Source organism: Gadus macrocephalus, chromosome 11 (genome assembly GCF_031168955.1).
Source record: "Gadus macrocephalus chromosome 11, ASM3116895v1".
NCBI lineage: Eukaryota > Metazoa > Chordata > Actinopteri > Gadiformes > Gadidae > Gadus > Gadus macrocephalus.
In genome coordinates, this window is record NC_082392.1 from 21,036,453 (window position 1) to 21,052,653 (window position 16,201).

General features: G+C 39.8%; 2 protein-coding genes across 6 annotated transcripts in view; one reads left to right on the top strand and one right to left on the bottom strand.

Annotated features, from left to right (window-relative positions):
• Nucleotides 1–10,399, top strand: part of parp8 (poly (ADP-ribose) polymerase family, member 8) — a 31,972-nt gene extending 21,573 nt beyond the window's left edge. For 2 of the 5 annotated variants that reach the window (XM_060065585.1, XM_060065588.1), the window contains 17 exons: nt 411–539; nt 1,159–1,819; nt 2,128–2,181; nt 3,713–3,808; nt 4,090–4,182; nt 4,422–4,547; nt 4,724–4,789; nt 5,342–5,377; nt 6,676–6,743; nt 7,104–7,152; nt 7,273–7,385; nt 8,060–8,132; nt 8,234–8,303; nt 8,657–8,733; nt 8,838–8,907; nt 9,474–9,558; nt 9,687–10,399. In XM_060065585.1, coding sequence (XP_059921568.1) covers nt 411–539; nt 1,159–1,819; nt 2,128–2,181; nt 3,713–3,808; nt 4,090–4,182; nt 4,422–4,547; nt 4,724–4,789; nt 5,342–5,377; nt 6,676–6,743; nt 7,104–7,152; nt 7,273–7,385; nt 8,060–8,132; nt 8,234–8,303; nt 8,657–8,733; nt 8,838–8,907; nt 9,474–9,558; nt 9,687–9,789 — 1,969 coding nt within the window. In that variant the 3' untranslated portion in view covers nt 9,790–10,399. Of the gene's footprint in view, nt 1–410; nt 540–1,158; nt 1,820–2,127; nt 2,182–3,712; nt 3,809–4,089; nt 4,183–4,421; nt 4,548–4,723; nt 4,790–5,341; nt 5,378–6,675; nt 6,744–7,103; nt 7,153–7,272; nt 7,405–8,059; nt 8,133–8,233; nt 8,304–8,656; nt 8,734–8,837; nt 8,908–9,473; nt 9,559–9,686 lie in introns of those variants that run through there. The other 3 variants (XM_060065587.1, XM_060065586.1, XR_009528140.1) reach the window with 3 other exon arrangements.
• Nucleotides 10,400–11,064: 665 nt separating this feature from the next.
• Nucleotides 11,065–15,622, bottom strand: si:dkey-3h3.3 (uncharacterized protein LOC100144568 homolog). The gene is made up of 4 exons (XM_060065592.1): nt 15,382–15,622; nt 14,002–14,940; nt 12,229–12,446; nt 11,065–11,637 (listed from the first exon to the last, which is right to left on the bottom strand). Exons 1-4 carry the CDS (start codon nt 15,403–15,405, stop codon nt 11,568–11,570), a joined length of 1,251 nt encoding a protein of 416 aa, XP_059921575.1. The 5' UTR covers nt 15,406–15,622; the 3' UTR covers nt 11,065–11,567.
• Nucleotides 15,623–16,201: the final 579 nt, after the last annotated feature.

A 16,201-nucleotide genomic window follows, 5' to 3' on the forward strand; every position in this document is an offset into this window, starting at 1 on the left:
CCCTAATATCACCCCTAATATATATGATGGTACTATAATGAAACCATTTAATATGAAACAAGCAATTTTTGCCCACCCCCTTGGTTTTGATACAATTGTGTCTGTGGAGCTCTTCTGTTTTTTACCAAAAATGCAAAATTTTTACCTTGGCAAAATTCAAGTACAAAAAATGAGAAGTCAAAGAACTAAGGTCTGCCCAGCACAAGTGATGAGATAATAACGATAATAATATTTCCATTCCCACCCCCCCCCCCCCCCCCCGGCTCTTCCTATCTGCCGGTTTGGACGGTCTGATTAGTAAAGTATTATTCAGATGTTCGCACTGTGTCCTTTAAGAGATGGCAGACCCTGATTAGTGCAGGAGTAAATGTATGAACAGTTTTTTCTGATGCCTTCTTGTTTTTTGTCAGGATCATGCAAACATTTGTCACCCAGCAGTGGAAGAACCAGACTAAAGAGAAGCTCAACTGCCCACACAGTAAAAAGCTTAATGACAAGAAGGTCAAGTCTCCTCTTCACATCTTCTCAACTCTTCGCCGGTGAGAGAATAAACGACACACAAAAACATTGCGATTTTCAAAGATTTCAAATTTATTCAAGAAACAAACTGATTCATTTTTATTACACACATCATTCCCTGATTCAGTCCTGTTGAAACAGGATATGATCTTAATGAAATGCAATTTATAAATGTCTAACAAAATATACTGTAGTGTAGGTATTGCTAATCGTTAGTGCTATAGTCCAAACAGCATGGATGTCATGTGTTGTCCATCTATCCTTGATGAATATTTAGCATATAATAATATGGCCTTTTTAAAACACTGTGAATTGACAGCAAGAAGCAGAGGTAAACATTTCTCTTGCACACAAATCTGCCGTAACAGATATATTTCTAACTTATATCTGTGGCATTGAAGCTGGTTGTTAGACTTTTTTAAAATTGTTAAATTGTAAAATCTCAAGTGTGACCTGGTCAAGACAAGCAGCACAAAATGTAGAACACAGTTACAATATCGATATATATCTATATCTATATCTATATCTATTTTTATATCTAACAGGAAACAGTTAAAAAACATTCTGATTTCCCACAATTCCCATCACTTTAAATGGACCCCTGCACACGGTTCTCTTGTCTCCTGTCCTCCTCCTCAGATCTCCCAGCTACCCCCCGCCGGGGTGCATGAAGAGCAAAAAGAAGCTGAAGCCCGAGCAGGATGGCGTGTCCAAGTCCCACCGGCTCCTCCGCAGGAGCTGCTCCGGCGCCGTCAAGCAGCAGGCGGAGGTGGACGGCCTCAGCCCCGGCCCCGGCAAGTCCGCACACAAGCTCCTGGGCCACCCGCTCCCCGGCAGCCTGCGCATGGAGCCCGCTCACTCCGGGCCCCTGAAGTCTCACCGCCTTCTGGGGCGTGGTCCCTGTCCCGCAGCCATCAAGCCTGAGGACTGCCCGGCGGGGCTGCGGCTGGCCCCCGGCAGGCTGTTCCCCCGCTCGTGCTCCGGCGACCCCCACTGCGACGCGCCGGGCGGCGGGGTGAGCGTGGGCGGGATCAGCGGGGGCATCAGCACGGGGCTGGGGTCAGGGGGGGGTGGGCTGAAGGCACAAAGACTGCTGAGTCGCTCCTGCTCGGGCTCCGTGAGGACGGAGGAGCTGGACGGGCTGAAGCACCACCATCGCCTGCTCAGCCGCTCCTACTCCAGCAGCACCAAGATGGGGCGAGCGGACATATTCAAGGACTCGGTGCCAGAAGTTAGGCGGCTTTCTCTTACCTCAGGGCTCATCGGTATCTTGGCCCCCTCACTCGCCATGCCACCAGCGGTAAATAAGGGCACACTCAAATACTGCAATGCATTTGTATCGTAACAACACTCACTGCAAGCCTTAGCGCAGTCCCACATTCAGAGCCAAATGTATAATTAAACCATGTTGTCACGATGATTCATTGGGTGATGCATCCTTGCTCTTTCAGACCATATATACAGTTTAAAATGATTGATTATTATGGATAAAAATATATTTTTAAATGGTGCCTCATATTTACTAGCTAATCCTTTTAAATGCGTTAATCTTTATGTCTATGTTTGTATGAACTCTTCCACTAATTTTAGGTTTTGCTTTTTATATAGCCAAACAATGGTGCCAAATTGGTACCCATCGGAGACAAAGGCTTTCTGGTACAGGTAAGAACCTTTGGCAACATGTGTTTCTACTGCACTACAAAGATACAGATAAAGACAGCAGTACAATCTCTCCTTGGTGTAATATATTCGAAAAATACCTGCGTTGCTTGTTTTGTAACATCAGGTTATCTCAGAAGAAGTGTTGTGCTGAATAAGAACAATCAACTGTGGTACAAGAAGATGGTTCTTGAAGCCCAGTTACTACAGTATATATTTCATAGAATAAATCATTCTAATGGCTTCACACACAGCGTGTCACATAACAACTTGCAGAAGCTTGCAAAAACAGTCAACTTTATGTTATGGTTTAGAATGTCATTTGATTATACATAACCACAAAGGATGTCCTTTCTGACACATTGTTTGTGTCTGTTTAAGGGGTACTGTCACCCTCTGCTATTTTCACAACACAAGAGCTCTGCAGACCAGACACGCATATGAAGCATTACTCTCTTAAATGTAGCCGAGCGTGAAAATTTCACGCACAGTACCCGAGCGTGAAAATTCCTCTCAACCTGGAGGGCACATTTTCAACACGGAAATGTTGCCAATAGATGAAGGATAAAACATAAGATACCCTTTATACCCAGCATTAACATGCGTTTTGGGCAATCAAATGCTCCATCGTATCCGACTTTGTATAATTATAGTTACATTTATATAATGGTTGTATATCCAGCACTCAAGTACAGGGACCAAGGGAACTGCGATACTGCAGAACCCTGAAGCCCCACCCCCTGAAGCCCCGCCCCCTTGAAGCCCCGCTGCTGCACAGAGCGTCGCTGGCTGTTTGTTTTGTTAAAGGTTTATTAATATTGAACGTGGCATGAGGCCAAATAAATCGTGTGTGCAGTAGATCAGATTAACAATTCTAGAGATATGCAAACGTCATGCATGCATACAGACAGACAGACAGACAGACAGACAGAGATTCCTGGCTTTATATGGAGACGGCAGGCCATTCACCAGACACATTACACCCACACACAAAGTCATATCAACAGTCATACCACATCCGCACACACAGCCAAAACCCTGTCACACCCAGTCATCCATTTTCACACAACACAGCATAGGAGAGAGGAGAAACTGGACTGAAGAGAACAGATCATAAATCATCCATGACATTATTAATGCACCCATGGCTCATCACAAGATGTAGACATGAAACAGGGAACAAAAACTAAATACGAAGCGGAGCCCAACAGATTGGATACAAAACAATGTGTTTTCGTTCCAATTGGCCAAGCGTTGACTTGCTCAAAAAATTATGATGCTTCCTCTCAGTTTGAACCACAATTATGAGAGACTACATAGCATGTTCAAGCTAGATTCCATGATTTAAAGTGAACAAGTGAAACATTGAAGCTAACCAACATATCTTAAAAAACACATATGTTTTTGTGTATCCCTTCTAAATGAGCTAAGCAGATACATGCATATGGTCATATTGTTCCGTATGAGATATATTTAATAAAATAAACATTATCAGTGGATCAGTACATGGCTCATGCGGATAATGTCATTGCAGATAATGGAGTATGCGGAGCAAAGGATTCCAGTGTTGAATGAGTTCTGTGTGGTCTGTGATGAACCTCATGTGTTTGAGAACGGGCCAATGCTCAGGGTGAGTAACCAAGAAGAAAAGTCCAGTCTTAACTTAAATACCTTTTGAGTTTGATCAAAGCAATGGATACCAGTATGGTGCCGATGGTAGTGCTAAGACCTCTTTAGGTCAATGTGTCCCAATACCAAATATCCCAATTCGAGAAGACCTGCTCAGCCGCCCTCTCAACCGCACCCTCTAACCCTTTTCAAATGTTGGCGAATGCTTAATAGTACCCCAAGCTTCATAGATTCAGATATTTTGTTGGTTTTGTCGTTGTGCGTGGATTGTTCCCATCCCAGCCGACGGTGTGTGAGCGGGAGCTGTGTGTGTTTGCTTTCCAAACCCTGGGCGTGATGAACGAAGCTGCAGATGAGATAGCTACCGGTGCGCAGGTACTGCACCCGTCATTCTCTCAAACTTTTTTATCTCAAGACCCAAAATACAATTTGAGTGAGTCCGTGGGCCCTGACCCCAGCACACGACAGGATCACCACTCCCAGTTTTCAGAGTGCTCTGTGAATTGTCATGTCTCGTGACCCACTTTGGGAACCGACCCATAGTTTAAGAAAGGCTAAACTGTATGCCATGTGTGTTCATTTGAATTAAGCATGGGGTTCTTTCAATTCCATAGGTGGTTGATCTATTAGTCTCCATGTGTCGCTCAGCGCTAGAGTCTCCCAGGAAGGTTGTTATTTTCGAGCCATATCCCTCTGTTGTGGACCCCAATGATCCTCAGACCCTAGCCTTCAATCCAAGGGTAAGTGTCTGAATCTAGAAAAAAACAACGTTCTAATAAAGAAATAATAATCATTATAGTTGCCATTAGAAATTAAATTAATTTGTAATAACCAATTATGGCAATTGTCTAGAATTGTGAAAATGCATTACCTTTGCAAAAACAGAATTGTGCATCAGTATTTTTGTATTTTGTAGAAGAAGGATTATGACCGGGTGATGCGAGCCCTTGACAGCCTTACATCCATCCGAGAGATGACCCAGGTATCTTCATAACTCCTCATAATAAGCATATGTATACAAAGGTGAAGATCTCCTTATGGGGGCAGAAGTTAGTAGGTTTCCCTTGCATTTTTGTTGTTAAATGTTAACATATTACCATGTTGACCCTGATTATTAATCAATTATAATTATTTTATTATTTTATTTATATAATTATTTCTAGATATGTTCAGATGTCAATCAAAGAGACTGAGCTTTTACTGGCCCCCAAATTACTGAATGTGATCCCATCCCACTTTATTATTCATTTGTATTTCGTTTATTCATTTATTATTTCATCACTTTTGTCATATATAGTTGTCATAATTTGTTGATATAGTTTGACATATCTTAGCCATATTGTGTTTTCATTATTCCTATATGTTAAGGTTTTCCACAGTTTATTTCATTTGGGAATGCTTTTTGCTTACTGTGAGTTATTTTTATTGCAGTCAGACATTTGTCATAGAGCTTAAAGAACCCCCTAGCAGGTTAACGTCCCTGGTTAATTAATGTAAAGCAAATCGATTTTAAATATATTTTTCTTTTTTTTAGACTAAGAATTACAGCTGGCCTAGTTTGACTAACAAGGCAAGTGTTCAAGGGGGAGTGATGTTTTGGGTTAGATCAAACTTATCTAGTAGTCTTAATAAATATCATAGCATTAACATTATTACATGTATATTTCAGTATCAAACTGACAATTAACATTGTGGGATTCAAGCTCAGAAATGTCAGCACGGAATAATGTTGTGTCGGGGTGCACTCACACTAGGCCATCTGGCTGTGGCCGTTGGCCGTTTTCACACCTAACCGTGCTCAAATGGCCCCATTGTTCTCTGGCCTAAACTCACACTAGGCCATCTGGCCGTGGCCGTTGGCCGTCGCAACTGTGGCCTGGCCACGGTAGGCTCTTGTACATACGTCATCACGTCGTAAGTAACACGTCATCACCAAGCGTCCGCTGCATGGACCATAATAAAGTCTGCCGCCAGTCAGAGTTCTAACAACAATGGACAACAACACAGAGAACACAGTTCGCACTTTGCTGAGTCTGTTGCTTATTTGGATATATGTTTACCGTTTAATGGGAAAGAAGGCTCGTCGCCTTTATTATGTCCGTGGTCGTCGCATGGACTATACGTCATCCAGCTCAGGTTACGTAGCCGTGCGTGTGCGTGTGTCGGCTCATTAGCATCTGTACCGTAGCGGCCCGTACCGTAGCAGCACACCTCTCCCAAGTGGCCAAATTGGCCTGGCCTGTCCAGACTGGCCACACTCACACTGGCAGATTTGAGCACGGTTAGGTGTGAAAACTGCCACGGCCAGATGGCCTAGTGTGAGTGCACCCTAATAAATCATAAACACAGGACTGTGAGTTCAGTCATTGGTATTCTGAAAGGATTCAGAGGAAGTCATAAAATACTTATTGAAATATATAAGAAACACCTTCTCTTGTTCCTCTTGCTGTTACTGAATCCATGCACAAGTAATCCTATTTCAGGCTACAAAGATGTATTAATAATCTCTTATCTTTGTTATCTCGCATTAAGCATTTTAGTTCTGTAAGACATGCCGTTGCATGGACAGATGTTTTTAGTAGTAGAAGTGTGCATGGAGGGGGGGAAGGCTCATAATAGCTTGGCCGTAACCCCCTTCTGGTATCTCTGCTGGGGCCTGGCAGACCAAACATGCAGAAACAGCTTGGCAGCGTTAGATTTGAGGTAGCACTGCAGCAGAGCTTGGCAGCATTCAAAGCAGTTGCGCACCACACCACTTGTTTTCCCATCGCTGGTACAATCTGTCGATGTGCTCTTCAATGCAATGAGGCTGATGAAAGTATTTGGGAACACACAGCCAGATTGATTTTTTATTTTTGCTCCTCACAGGCGCCTTACTTAGAAATAAAGAAGCAGATGGACAAGCACGACCCACTGGCACATCCTCTCCTTCAGTGGTGAGCTCCAGAACTATGAGAGCAAAACAAACCACTGACTAAAAATACTTTGGATGAGTCTTCACAGCTTCATTTTCCCATCAAATATATAAAAAAGAAAATCTAACCGATTTACTACCAGAATCAAAATTCCATAATACCATCAATATAACACTAGTTGACAGCAATGTATTGTTCTACTTTGCTGATGAGATGTGGCCTATATTGTTCTCTACAGCAAGCTAAGGAAAAACTATATTTTTGCTCATCAAATGACGCAGTGTAATCACAATGGTTTTCTTTTTGAATCACAAGACATCTAGCAGCCCTTTTGCTTTTCCCTTCTGCATTTTGAAACTAATATACTTTTCTTCATTGTAGGGTAATATCCAGTAACAGGTCACACATTGTTAAACTTCCAGTTCCCAGAGTAAGTGAATCTAATGCAATGTTTTTATATAGCACATTGATACAGCCTTGGAGGTATATCTAACCTGCTAAACACCATTGAAGATGTGGCTTTATATGTACCCATGTGTGATTCTTTCAGCAACTCAAGTTCATGCACACGCCGCACCAGTTTCTCTTGCTCAGCAGCCCGCCTGCCAAAGAGTCCAACTTTAGAGCAGCCAAGAATCTCTTTGGGAGCACGTTTGCTTTCCAGTAAGTTTACCAAAATGAGGTATGTGCTTTTTGTGCAGGTGTGAATGCTATCTATATTCTGTAAATATAAACTTAAACTTATCAAATTAAATATATTTGTAAATAAAGAAACCAAATACAACTGTGTATTGTGGGGCAAAAAACATAACTTTATTTAAGTGTAAAAATGGTGAAGGTTTAGCTAGACAAATAAAACAAAAGAAATGAACCACATACTGTTATATAGCAATGCTGAATAAGAAGTGTTCCGTTCTGATTGGCATGAACGCCATGGTTACATAGTCACATCTCTTGACCACCATTTTATATTAGTATTTGTATCCAACGACAAGAATGCAAGAATGCAACACAGTAAATACAATGTACACATTACAGACCCCACTTTGTGTTGTAACAAAAAAACAGCCTTCCATTGGCATAGACACCATCTTGGTAACTTCTCAAAATAAGCCACAACTACACAAATGTAACTGTGTGATTTATTGTCTTTTCGAATCCCAGTTTCAAATTGATTTTGAATAAGATGAATCTAAAACGAAACAACCTAGTTTAATTGGCAAGTCACATCACCTGGCACAAAAGCAATGGCATTAACTTGTGTTCAACTAAGATGGCTCTCTCACTGAAGTGTTGGGTTACTCTCTAAGTAGAAGTAATAAACTGCATCTGCTTAGTGGCTCCCACATAGAGAACTGGCACTCTATTCTGAGGAATGGACTGGTTGTGGCCTCCAACACCAGACTTCAGGTACTTACATTCTCCTCACCTTGACAGACGCTTGACTTTTACAATTTGTATTTCTTTATCTATGTGACCCTCTAAAATCCAACAATTATGTTTTCACACAGCTACATGGTGCCATCTATGGGAATGGAATATATCTCAGTCCTTTATCAAGCATATCCTTTGGTTACTCAGGTAACAACCGAAATGCCTCCCAGCACTTAGTGGAAAGCGTACTTTGAGCGTGAATATATGAACACAAATTGACAATGCAATGAACTGAATAGTTGATTTACTTAAAGGTGGGTGATAGAGACTTAAGTTATCTCTACCCCATACACAATGTTGCTGGATGGAAACATCCAGGTAACCATATATTCACTGGGAACAGAAGTAGAGAGTATTGAGAAAATCATGTAGGTGGCAGTCAAAGGGGATTTTGACACCACCAAGACATGAAAAGAACAATAAGGAAAATAGCCAGGAATATAGATTGTTATGAAAAAAAATTGAAATTACTTGCATCACCTTCATCTTTTAATAAACAGGGATGAACAAAAGACAACAAAAAGTTATTTCAAAGGATGAAATGGCAGCAAGCAGCAAGACCAACATCCATTTGCAGGTGGCCAGCCTTTAATATTGGTCTTTTCTTAGGAGCACAATTGAGGAATTTGAAACATTGACAAATGGCTTCATAATTTTGCATGTTTGTTTTATTATTTGCAGTCACAAAAGAAAGGACAGCAGCCTCAGTTCTTGCAGAGTCGTAATCTGAAGTGCATAGCCTTATGTGAAGGTAAGACAAACCTGATTGTAACCATGAGTCCATGAAACTGCTAGGTAAACATCGAAACCGGTTTCTTGCCAGAGCGAAACCTGTTGAGGACACCTAACCCAATCCTTATCTAATGTTATTTTTTCATGTAAACACTCACTTACCAAGTTTTCGGAATTGATACACTCTAAATCAAAGGTGCTGTATGTACGATTAAAGAGCTATTGTTAGAGGGAGATTTGTTAGAAATGGCACAGCCACCCGTCTTTGAGTGGAATGCGCAGTGAGAATATCTGTTTCAACTTGCATCTGTATGAGACAGTTTCTTCAATTTCTGACCAATAAGGGCGTCTCTACAGCTTGCCTGTCAACCAAAGGTGCATGAAATGCAACTCTCAATGGCGGCAAAACATAGGGCGGGAGGGAGCAGAGGGAGGGTACTATTTTTATTTTTGCTCTCTTCTGCTCTTTTCTGATCTCTCTTTGCATCTCTGGCATCGTAATACCTACAGCGGCTTTAACATAACGTCAGGATGCATGTTGTCTTTCAATTTCATTCTTAAATTAGATTATTCTGACTTTTTCAGTGATTACTTCTCCTGAACTGCACAAGCATGGGGACATCTGGGTCGTTCCCAGCACCGACCATGTTTGCACAAGGTTTTTCTTTGTGTAAGTTGAATGAGTGAATGATTGAATGAGTGAATTGATGGGTTCATCTATGACATGTCTTGCATTTACTATTAATTTCAAATAACAGAATTTCAACTGCCAATGTTGATTTTATTCTCACAATGAAGCTATGAAGATGGACAAGTTGGAGACTCTAGCCTCAACACTCAAGACAATTGCATCCACCGCGAGATCGTCCGTGTGATTGGTAACCAGACCGCCACAGGATGATTCGGCACTCGCATCTTTGAGTCCGGACCTGGAGATATCCCTTGACCCCACAGTCTAACTCCCAGTTGACTTTAATACATGTGAACGAGAAAGAAGGGTATAGGTTATACTTTTAAATACAAGGCTTTCACATTGGAACATTTCACTTTTCATTCACAACAGAGCAACTATGTAGAATGAAACTCTTTAGGTTTATGTCACAATCAACCTTTTTGGTGTTTGGAAGACAATAACAATTTCAAATAAAATATTATTTTGAGAGCTTTGCTTTTCAAAATAAGTGCTGAAAAGGGTGGTTTGTGTTCAGAAAATATGCCACAGTCCAACCTTGTTTACAAAGAGTTGTACTCTTTAAAGTACAATGTTCTTTATGTATAGAAGGTGCTTCGTGCACTGTATTTTTCTGATGTAAAATTTGTTCAAACAAATCATGATCTAGAAAAGAAAATCCATTTAAGGTGGCCTTTGTTGGCTGGATTGGTCGTAATGCAGATTGGCTGCAAACATTCCTGTCAAACATTTTACAGTCCATCTATCATGTCAACACCTGAAATGTAGAATCAAAGTCAATAAAAGGCAGCAGCCTATTGTACTGCATTTTAAACATTTATTTTGGCTGGCTTCAAGTCCCTTGTTAAACAAACAAGCATTCTGAAAGGGATCCTTTCACCCTCGATAATGTTTTTGTTCTATTATATAAAAAAAAAACAATTGGTGTTTTCTGCTAGTGGTTTTATATATTGTTGTGCTTAAAGACAAGTCAGAAAACTGCGTATGCCACTTATGCTCATTGTGTTTTATCTGTCTACCTATATACATTTTTGGGCAGTCACAAATTTTGACGAAGAAAACCAAAAGCAAGATCATACTATTCCAGAAAATAGTGAATCATAACCTTATACACTGTTGAATATTTATATGATCCTTATATAATCTTCACATTACATTTAGAACAGGTAAACAATTTAAGTGGCTACATTTCCCCAGTATAATTTATTTATTTTAAAACATACCACACACCCCCCAACTAGACGCCACAGTCAAAAATCTGTCTTGGCACCTGTTGCCATTCTTTATGAGCAATATAGTAAACCTTTTTCTTTTAAAAAATTAATAAAAAAGTAACTCATATATATATATAATGTAAAAAAAGATATGAAGTTTGAAGATCACTCACGATGGAATCAAATGTCATCCGTCACATTCAGTTCACACACTTTTCAGAGCATATTAAAGAATGCAAAACACCTATCATGTCAAGAAACGAATCACAAATAGAATTTTAACATCTTTATTTCAATACGGTGAATGAAAAAATTATTTCCAATTAATACATAAAGCATTCACCATTTACACTATCAAAAAATGTAACCCCTTGAAATAGCAAAAAACAAACTAAGCAGTCCTTAATGTACAGGCTTTTTTTGCATTCATTTTATGACTGTTGCTAGCATTCTACATTGTCAAGCAGTACCTTTTACTTTTTATTGTGCACAAGTACATACAATTATGCTGTGTTAGCATTTGGTGCCTTACAAATATGGAGTAATGGTAAAAGGATGAAAATACACATTGTATATAATGTAAATATTGCCGAAGCAACAAGGCAATTTTACAATTAAGTTTTTATGAAGTTTCCCTTGTTTTGCAAATTAATTTATTTTGGCATTTTACAATTACAGTTATGAAAATAGTAGCTTATGTACTTGTTTATGTTCATTAAATTTTAACTTGCATAAAGCTTTGTTCTGTAAGTTGCTGGCCGTCTGTTAGACTCATTATTCAACTCCTTTCAGTTTCAGTTCCTCTTGAACACGCTTGAGATAATCAGGATCTGGGTAACCATAGCTGCAAAACAAAAAGTGTTAGATTACTTACCGTTTATTAACATATTGTTACATGAGTTTATTAACAAAATTCAGTTTATCAACATTGCTATGTCTGTTTATTAACATATTATCTCAGTTAATTGACATATTGTTATGTCAGTTTATTAACATTATTATGTAGTTTATTATCATATCATATATGCTTTTACATTCTTTTAGTGCTTTCTCATACATGTGGTTAATTAATGATGATTTACTTTGCCGTCAAAGTTTCCCTAGAATAAACACTTTTTCATCACTTAGGTTAAATGTAGGCCTAATAAATTTTTTGAATTCCAGTCATTTGAATTATAAGCAATACAAATGATGGAAGTATCAAATTTGGCATTTACAGAATGAAGGATAAAGTTGACAATGACAAACCATTGAGCGCTTTTCAAGATGCCAGGGCCTGCTGTATTTTGCTACTGACGCAGATGACTTTAATACATAAGACGAAAGCATGTTCAAAGGTTTTTGAGAATGTTTTGCATAATTACACAAATAAAACTGAATACATTTTTTATTGTTCTTGAGTTGGGTCAGCATCTTTAATCGGCAACATGCTCACCAAGTGGGTCCTCCGCTGATGGAGGTTTTGTGGTGAATGTCGTTCCACGTCACCACGTTGTCTCTGCCGCTGGTGGAGGATTGTCCCACAGTGAAAATGAGCCTTAGCTTGAAAGCTCGTTGGAGTAACTCCTTAACTTTCTGTCCTTCGGATGAGTCAGGCAGGTAAGCTACGCGCGACGCTCCTTCGTAGGTCTGTCCTGGGTTAGGGTGGTCCTCCTGCCGTTTAATAAACCACATTTACATATTTGTATGAGTTAAATGTACCTGATGGTCACATTAACAACAAGATTCTGAAATGTTACAATTATTATGTATTTTCATTCAAATTATTTAAAGGGACAGTGTAGTATTAGTGGGATCAAACGGAACAGGCTAGGCAGTAATGGAGTTTTACATCCCCAAGTACGTCTACATTAGTGTATAATCCCATGAAAATCAGAATCCTGTTTTCGTTACTAAGAATATGACCTATATAGTGAGTGGCTTGCGGAACCCGCTATGTTGCACCTCCTTGTTTCTATACCGAACAATTGAACAATTCCGGTTCAATAGAATGAGAAAAACTTGTGAATAAGAGACAACTTTATCGAACAGTTTCACTGTAAAGTTAAACAGTAAGCTTTATGCTATATACAGCTGGGTGATGCATTTGATGGATTGTGCATTTCCTTGTATTAAAGGCACCCAGTGCAACTTTATGTAAACATTCAATGAAAAATAAACATTCAATTTCTAGTCTTTTTTACACGTAGTAAGTTTCAATAACTCCATACCATTACATATCGACATTCAAGGAGCAAAGATGAGACGTCGTTGTGTGGTGAGAACTGATAGAAAATCGTAAACAACAACAATCGCCGGTGGGGAGAAGCCATTTTTCCATTGACTGGAAGCCTGCTTTATTTATTGTAGGTTACAAAAAATAAAGAAAATGGCGGCATTGTTGTTGTTATCGATTTTGTATCAGTTCTCACCACACAACGACGTCTCATCTTTGCTGCTTAAATGTCGGTATGTAATGGTATGGAGTTATTGAAACTTACTACGTGTAAAAAAGACTTGAATGTTTATTTTTAAGCCTCGAAAGTTGCACTGGGTGCCTTTAACCATAGGGCTGGACACCATCACTTTCTTGTAAAATGCTGCCCCCTATTTTGTGGAGGAATAATTCCTCTGCTGGGAAAATTACACATTTATAGAGTTTATGAATGTGTACAGATGGTACATTTAACAATTATTCGTCGAAGGCGAAGTGATTAGTGGGGAATAGCTATTCCCCACTATTCACGGAGCCTGAGGACACTAAATGAACAAGATAATACCTTTTGCAAGGATTTTTTTTTTTTTTGCGGTTTATTTGTTTCTATTTGTGATGAAAACAACATCCCGAGATTGAGATTTCAATCATGGGATATTGCCCAATATCCTGAGATAGCAAACCAATCAAATTGTGCAATATTAGGAGGTTCACGTGTAGCATACAGTTAATACTCTATTTACTCCATAATAATGGTCTGAAGGAAAATTAAAATTGGAGCATGCAGGCTATAATTTAATTTGAAGTGCCAGGCTGGATTTGAAGAGGGGGCAGGCCTTATGTAGAAAAGTATCAAGCTGTATGTGTACCATCCGCAGCACATGAACATATTCAATAACATAAAAACAGCTGATCCTAAAACATTCTTGAACAAGAGGCTTATCCTTCCAGCTAAGAACAAATTGTGTTAAACAAGCATAGATAGATCGTATGGCCTTCAAAATATGTTCTTACCTTCTGAATTCCACTTGGAATATTGTAACGCACAGTGATAGTCCCAAACTTCTCATAACCAGGCAAAGAAGATGTTTGATTACTGCAACTCATTTCACCTCCTTCAGGTTGTGTTCCCTTTAGAGTGCCATAGAGGGCTCCACATGTAGGGCAAACAGGTTTGTAAACAAAAGCCTTTTTCAAGCAGCCCCTGCAAAATGAGTGTTTGCAGTTCAGAGTCTTTTTCACTGCCTTGCGGATGACCTCCATACAAATGACACATGTTTCCTCTTCATCTAACTGCTCACAGCTAGCAGAAGAAGAGCTATGGACATGGTTGTTGGTGAAATGCATTGGTGTTTCAAGCGCCCTCCTTGCCTGCCTATCTCTCAAGCCTGAGGATTTCTGTTGAATGAAATCCTGCAACGACACAATGTTAGCATAAGATCCTCTTACTGTGGCCCCAAACGGTTGGGGATAGATAACAAGCTCTGGAAATTGTATCTGCAAGTCTCTGCACTGGTCTTGTTTGATGTCCACATTCGTCACATGCAGGTTTGAGGCAATTCTTTGGTAGAATGTGACAAATCGCTCTCTGACCAGACGCACGCGAGATTCCCTAACACGACTGTTGAAGGGTTTAAAGATCATAGTTATGCTATCTGTTTCCGCGCTGAGGAGTTCCTCTGTGAGGACGTGGCTTCCTTTCATTTTATTTAGTTCCGCAGAATGCCTTTTCTTGATGTATTCCATGACAGGTGCGGCCACAACTGCCTTGATGGGACGCCCCAGGGTGCATAGCTTCATGAAAAGCTCTTCTATTTCCTGATCAGAGCCACTTATTTTGTAAGAGGAACGTGTTGTACCAGTTGATGAATGAGAATCTCGGAGAATCTCCTTTAGCTGACTTTTGTCCGTGTAGTCAGTTTCATCAACAAGGATTGTGACATCTGTGATGAGCTACAAGAGAGCAAAAAAATCTACAAGTTCTTACATATTCAAAGTTTTGATGAATGCCAATCTTTACTCTATTATATAGGCGTCAATGATCGATAGACTCATACACAGGAATGGGTCTGCTGAAGTGGAATATGTTTACTTATGCCTATAGGCCTATGTGGATATGATAGCTGTGTTTTTAGGATTGTAAACCAATCATTTGCCAAATGAATGCGAAATTGTATCGCTCAGATAAGAAAATACTAAAATACTGCAGCAGAAACAAACAGATGTGGAGAAGTGCAGAGAGACAACATTACGCAACAAACACAACAAAGATATCGGGTCACATCTTCCAACTGTCCAATTCAGATCAATAAACAAGAATAACGTGTGACAAAAGAATTCAATGCATCTTACAAAATGTATCTACTACATTTACACGTGAGCTTTGCAACTTACGTCCTCAAACGGAGTTTCTGCCATGGCCTACTGCAACAAACAGGACCGCGTGTATTCTTTTTGGAACAGGCGATAGACCTACTTCTAAAATCAAGCGCACAAGTAGTAATACTGAGCTATACAGAATATTTGTTGACAACAATTAAGCGAGCCGCGTTTAAACCGCACAGCAAAGCCATCGTTTCTGTTTCGTTTTCGATCACATAGCACCAAGGCTGTCTCAAATCCAACCGTAAAATGGGATGCTTTAACATTATTTTACCACAAGGGGGCAGCAGAGCACCGCCCACTGGTCTCGTTAGGACCCATGCTGTTATTGTCTACACTGGGTGGCAGACAGTAAACAGTTATGGGTCTGCAGCTTACTCAAGACTGTGACAGACAACCCTATCTTTTGTTATCAACAGTAGGTTATAGTTTACCTTATATATGCTACTGCTGACATAAAAACCCTGCCGATGTAAATTTTTGCACCATTCTGTGTAAGTGCTATCTTATTTGATCAACTCAAAAAAAAAATATCCAATGCTTGGATATTTTGTCAGTGCTTGGTCGACAAAAACCCAATAGGATGGCAAGAAAATGTATTTGTGTGTGTGTGTGTGTGTGTGTGTGTGTGTGTGTGTGTGTGTGTGTGTGTGTGTGTGTGTGTGTGTGTGTGTGTGTGTGTGTGTGTGTGTGTGTGTGTGTGTGTGCATATATAAGATTGTAACATGTAGGTCTATAGGCATATATATTCCATCTGGAGCCAGGCTGGGTTCTCATTTGTATAAAGTGCAGAAACTGTGTAACACCAAGTCAATCTTCCATTCTGATGAGT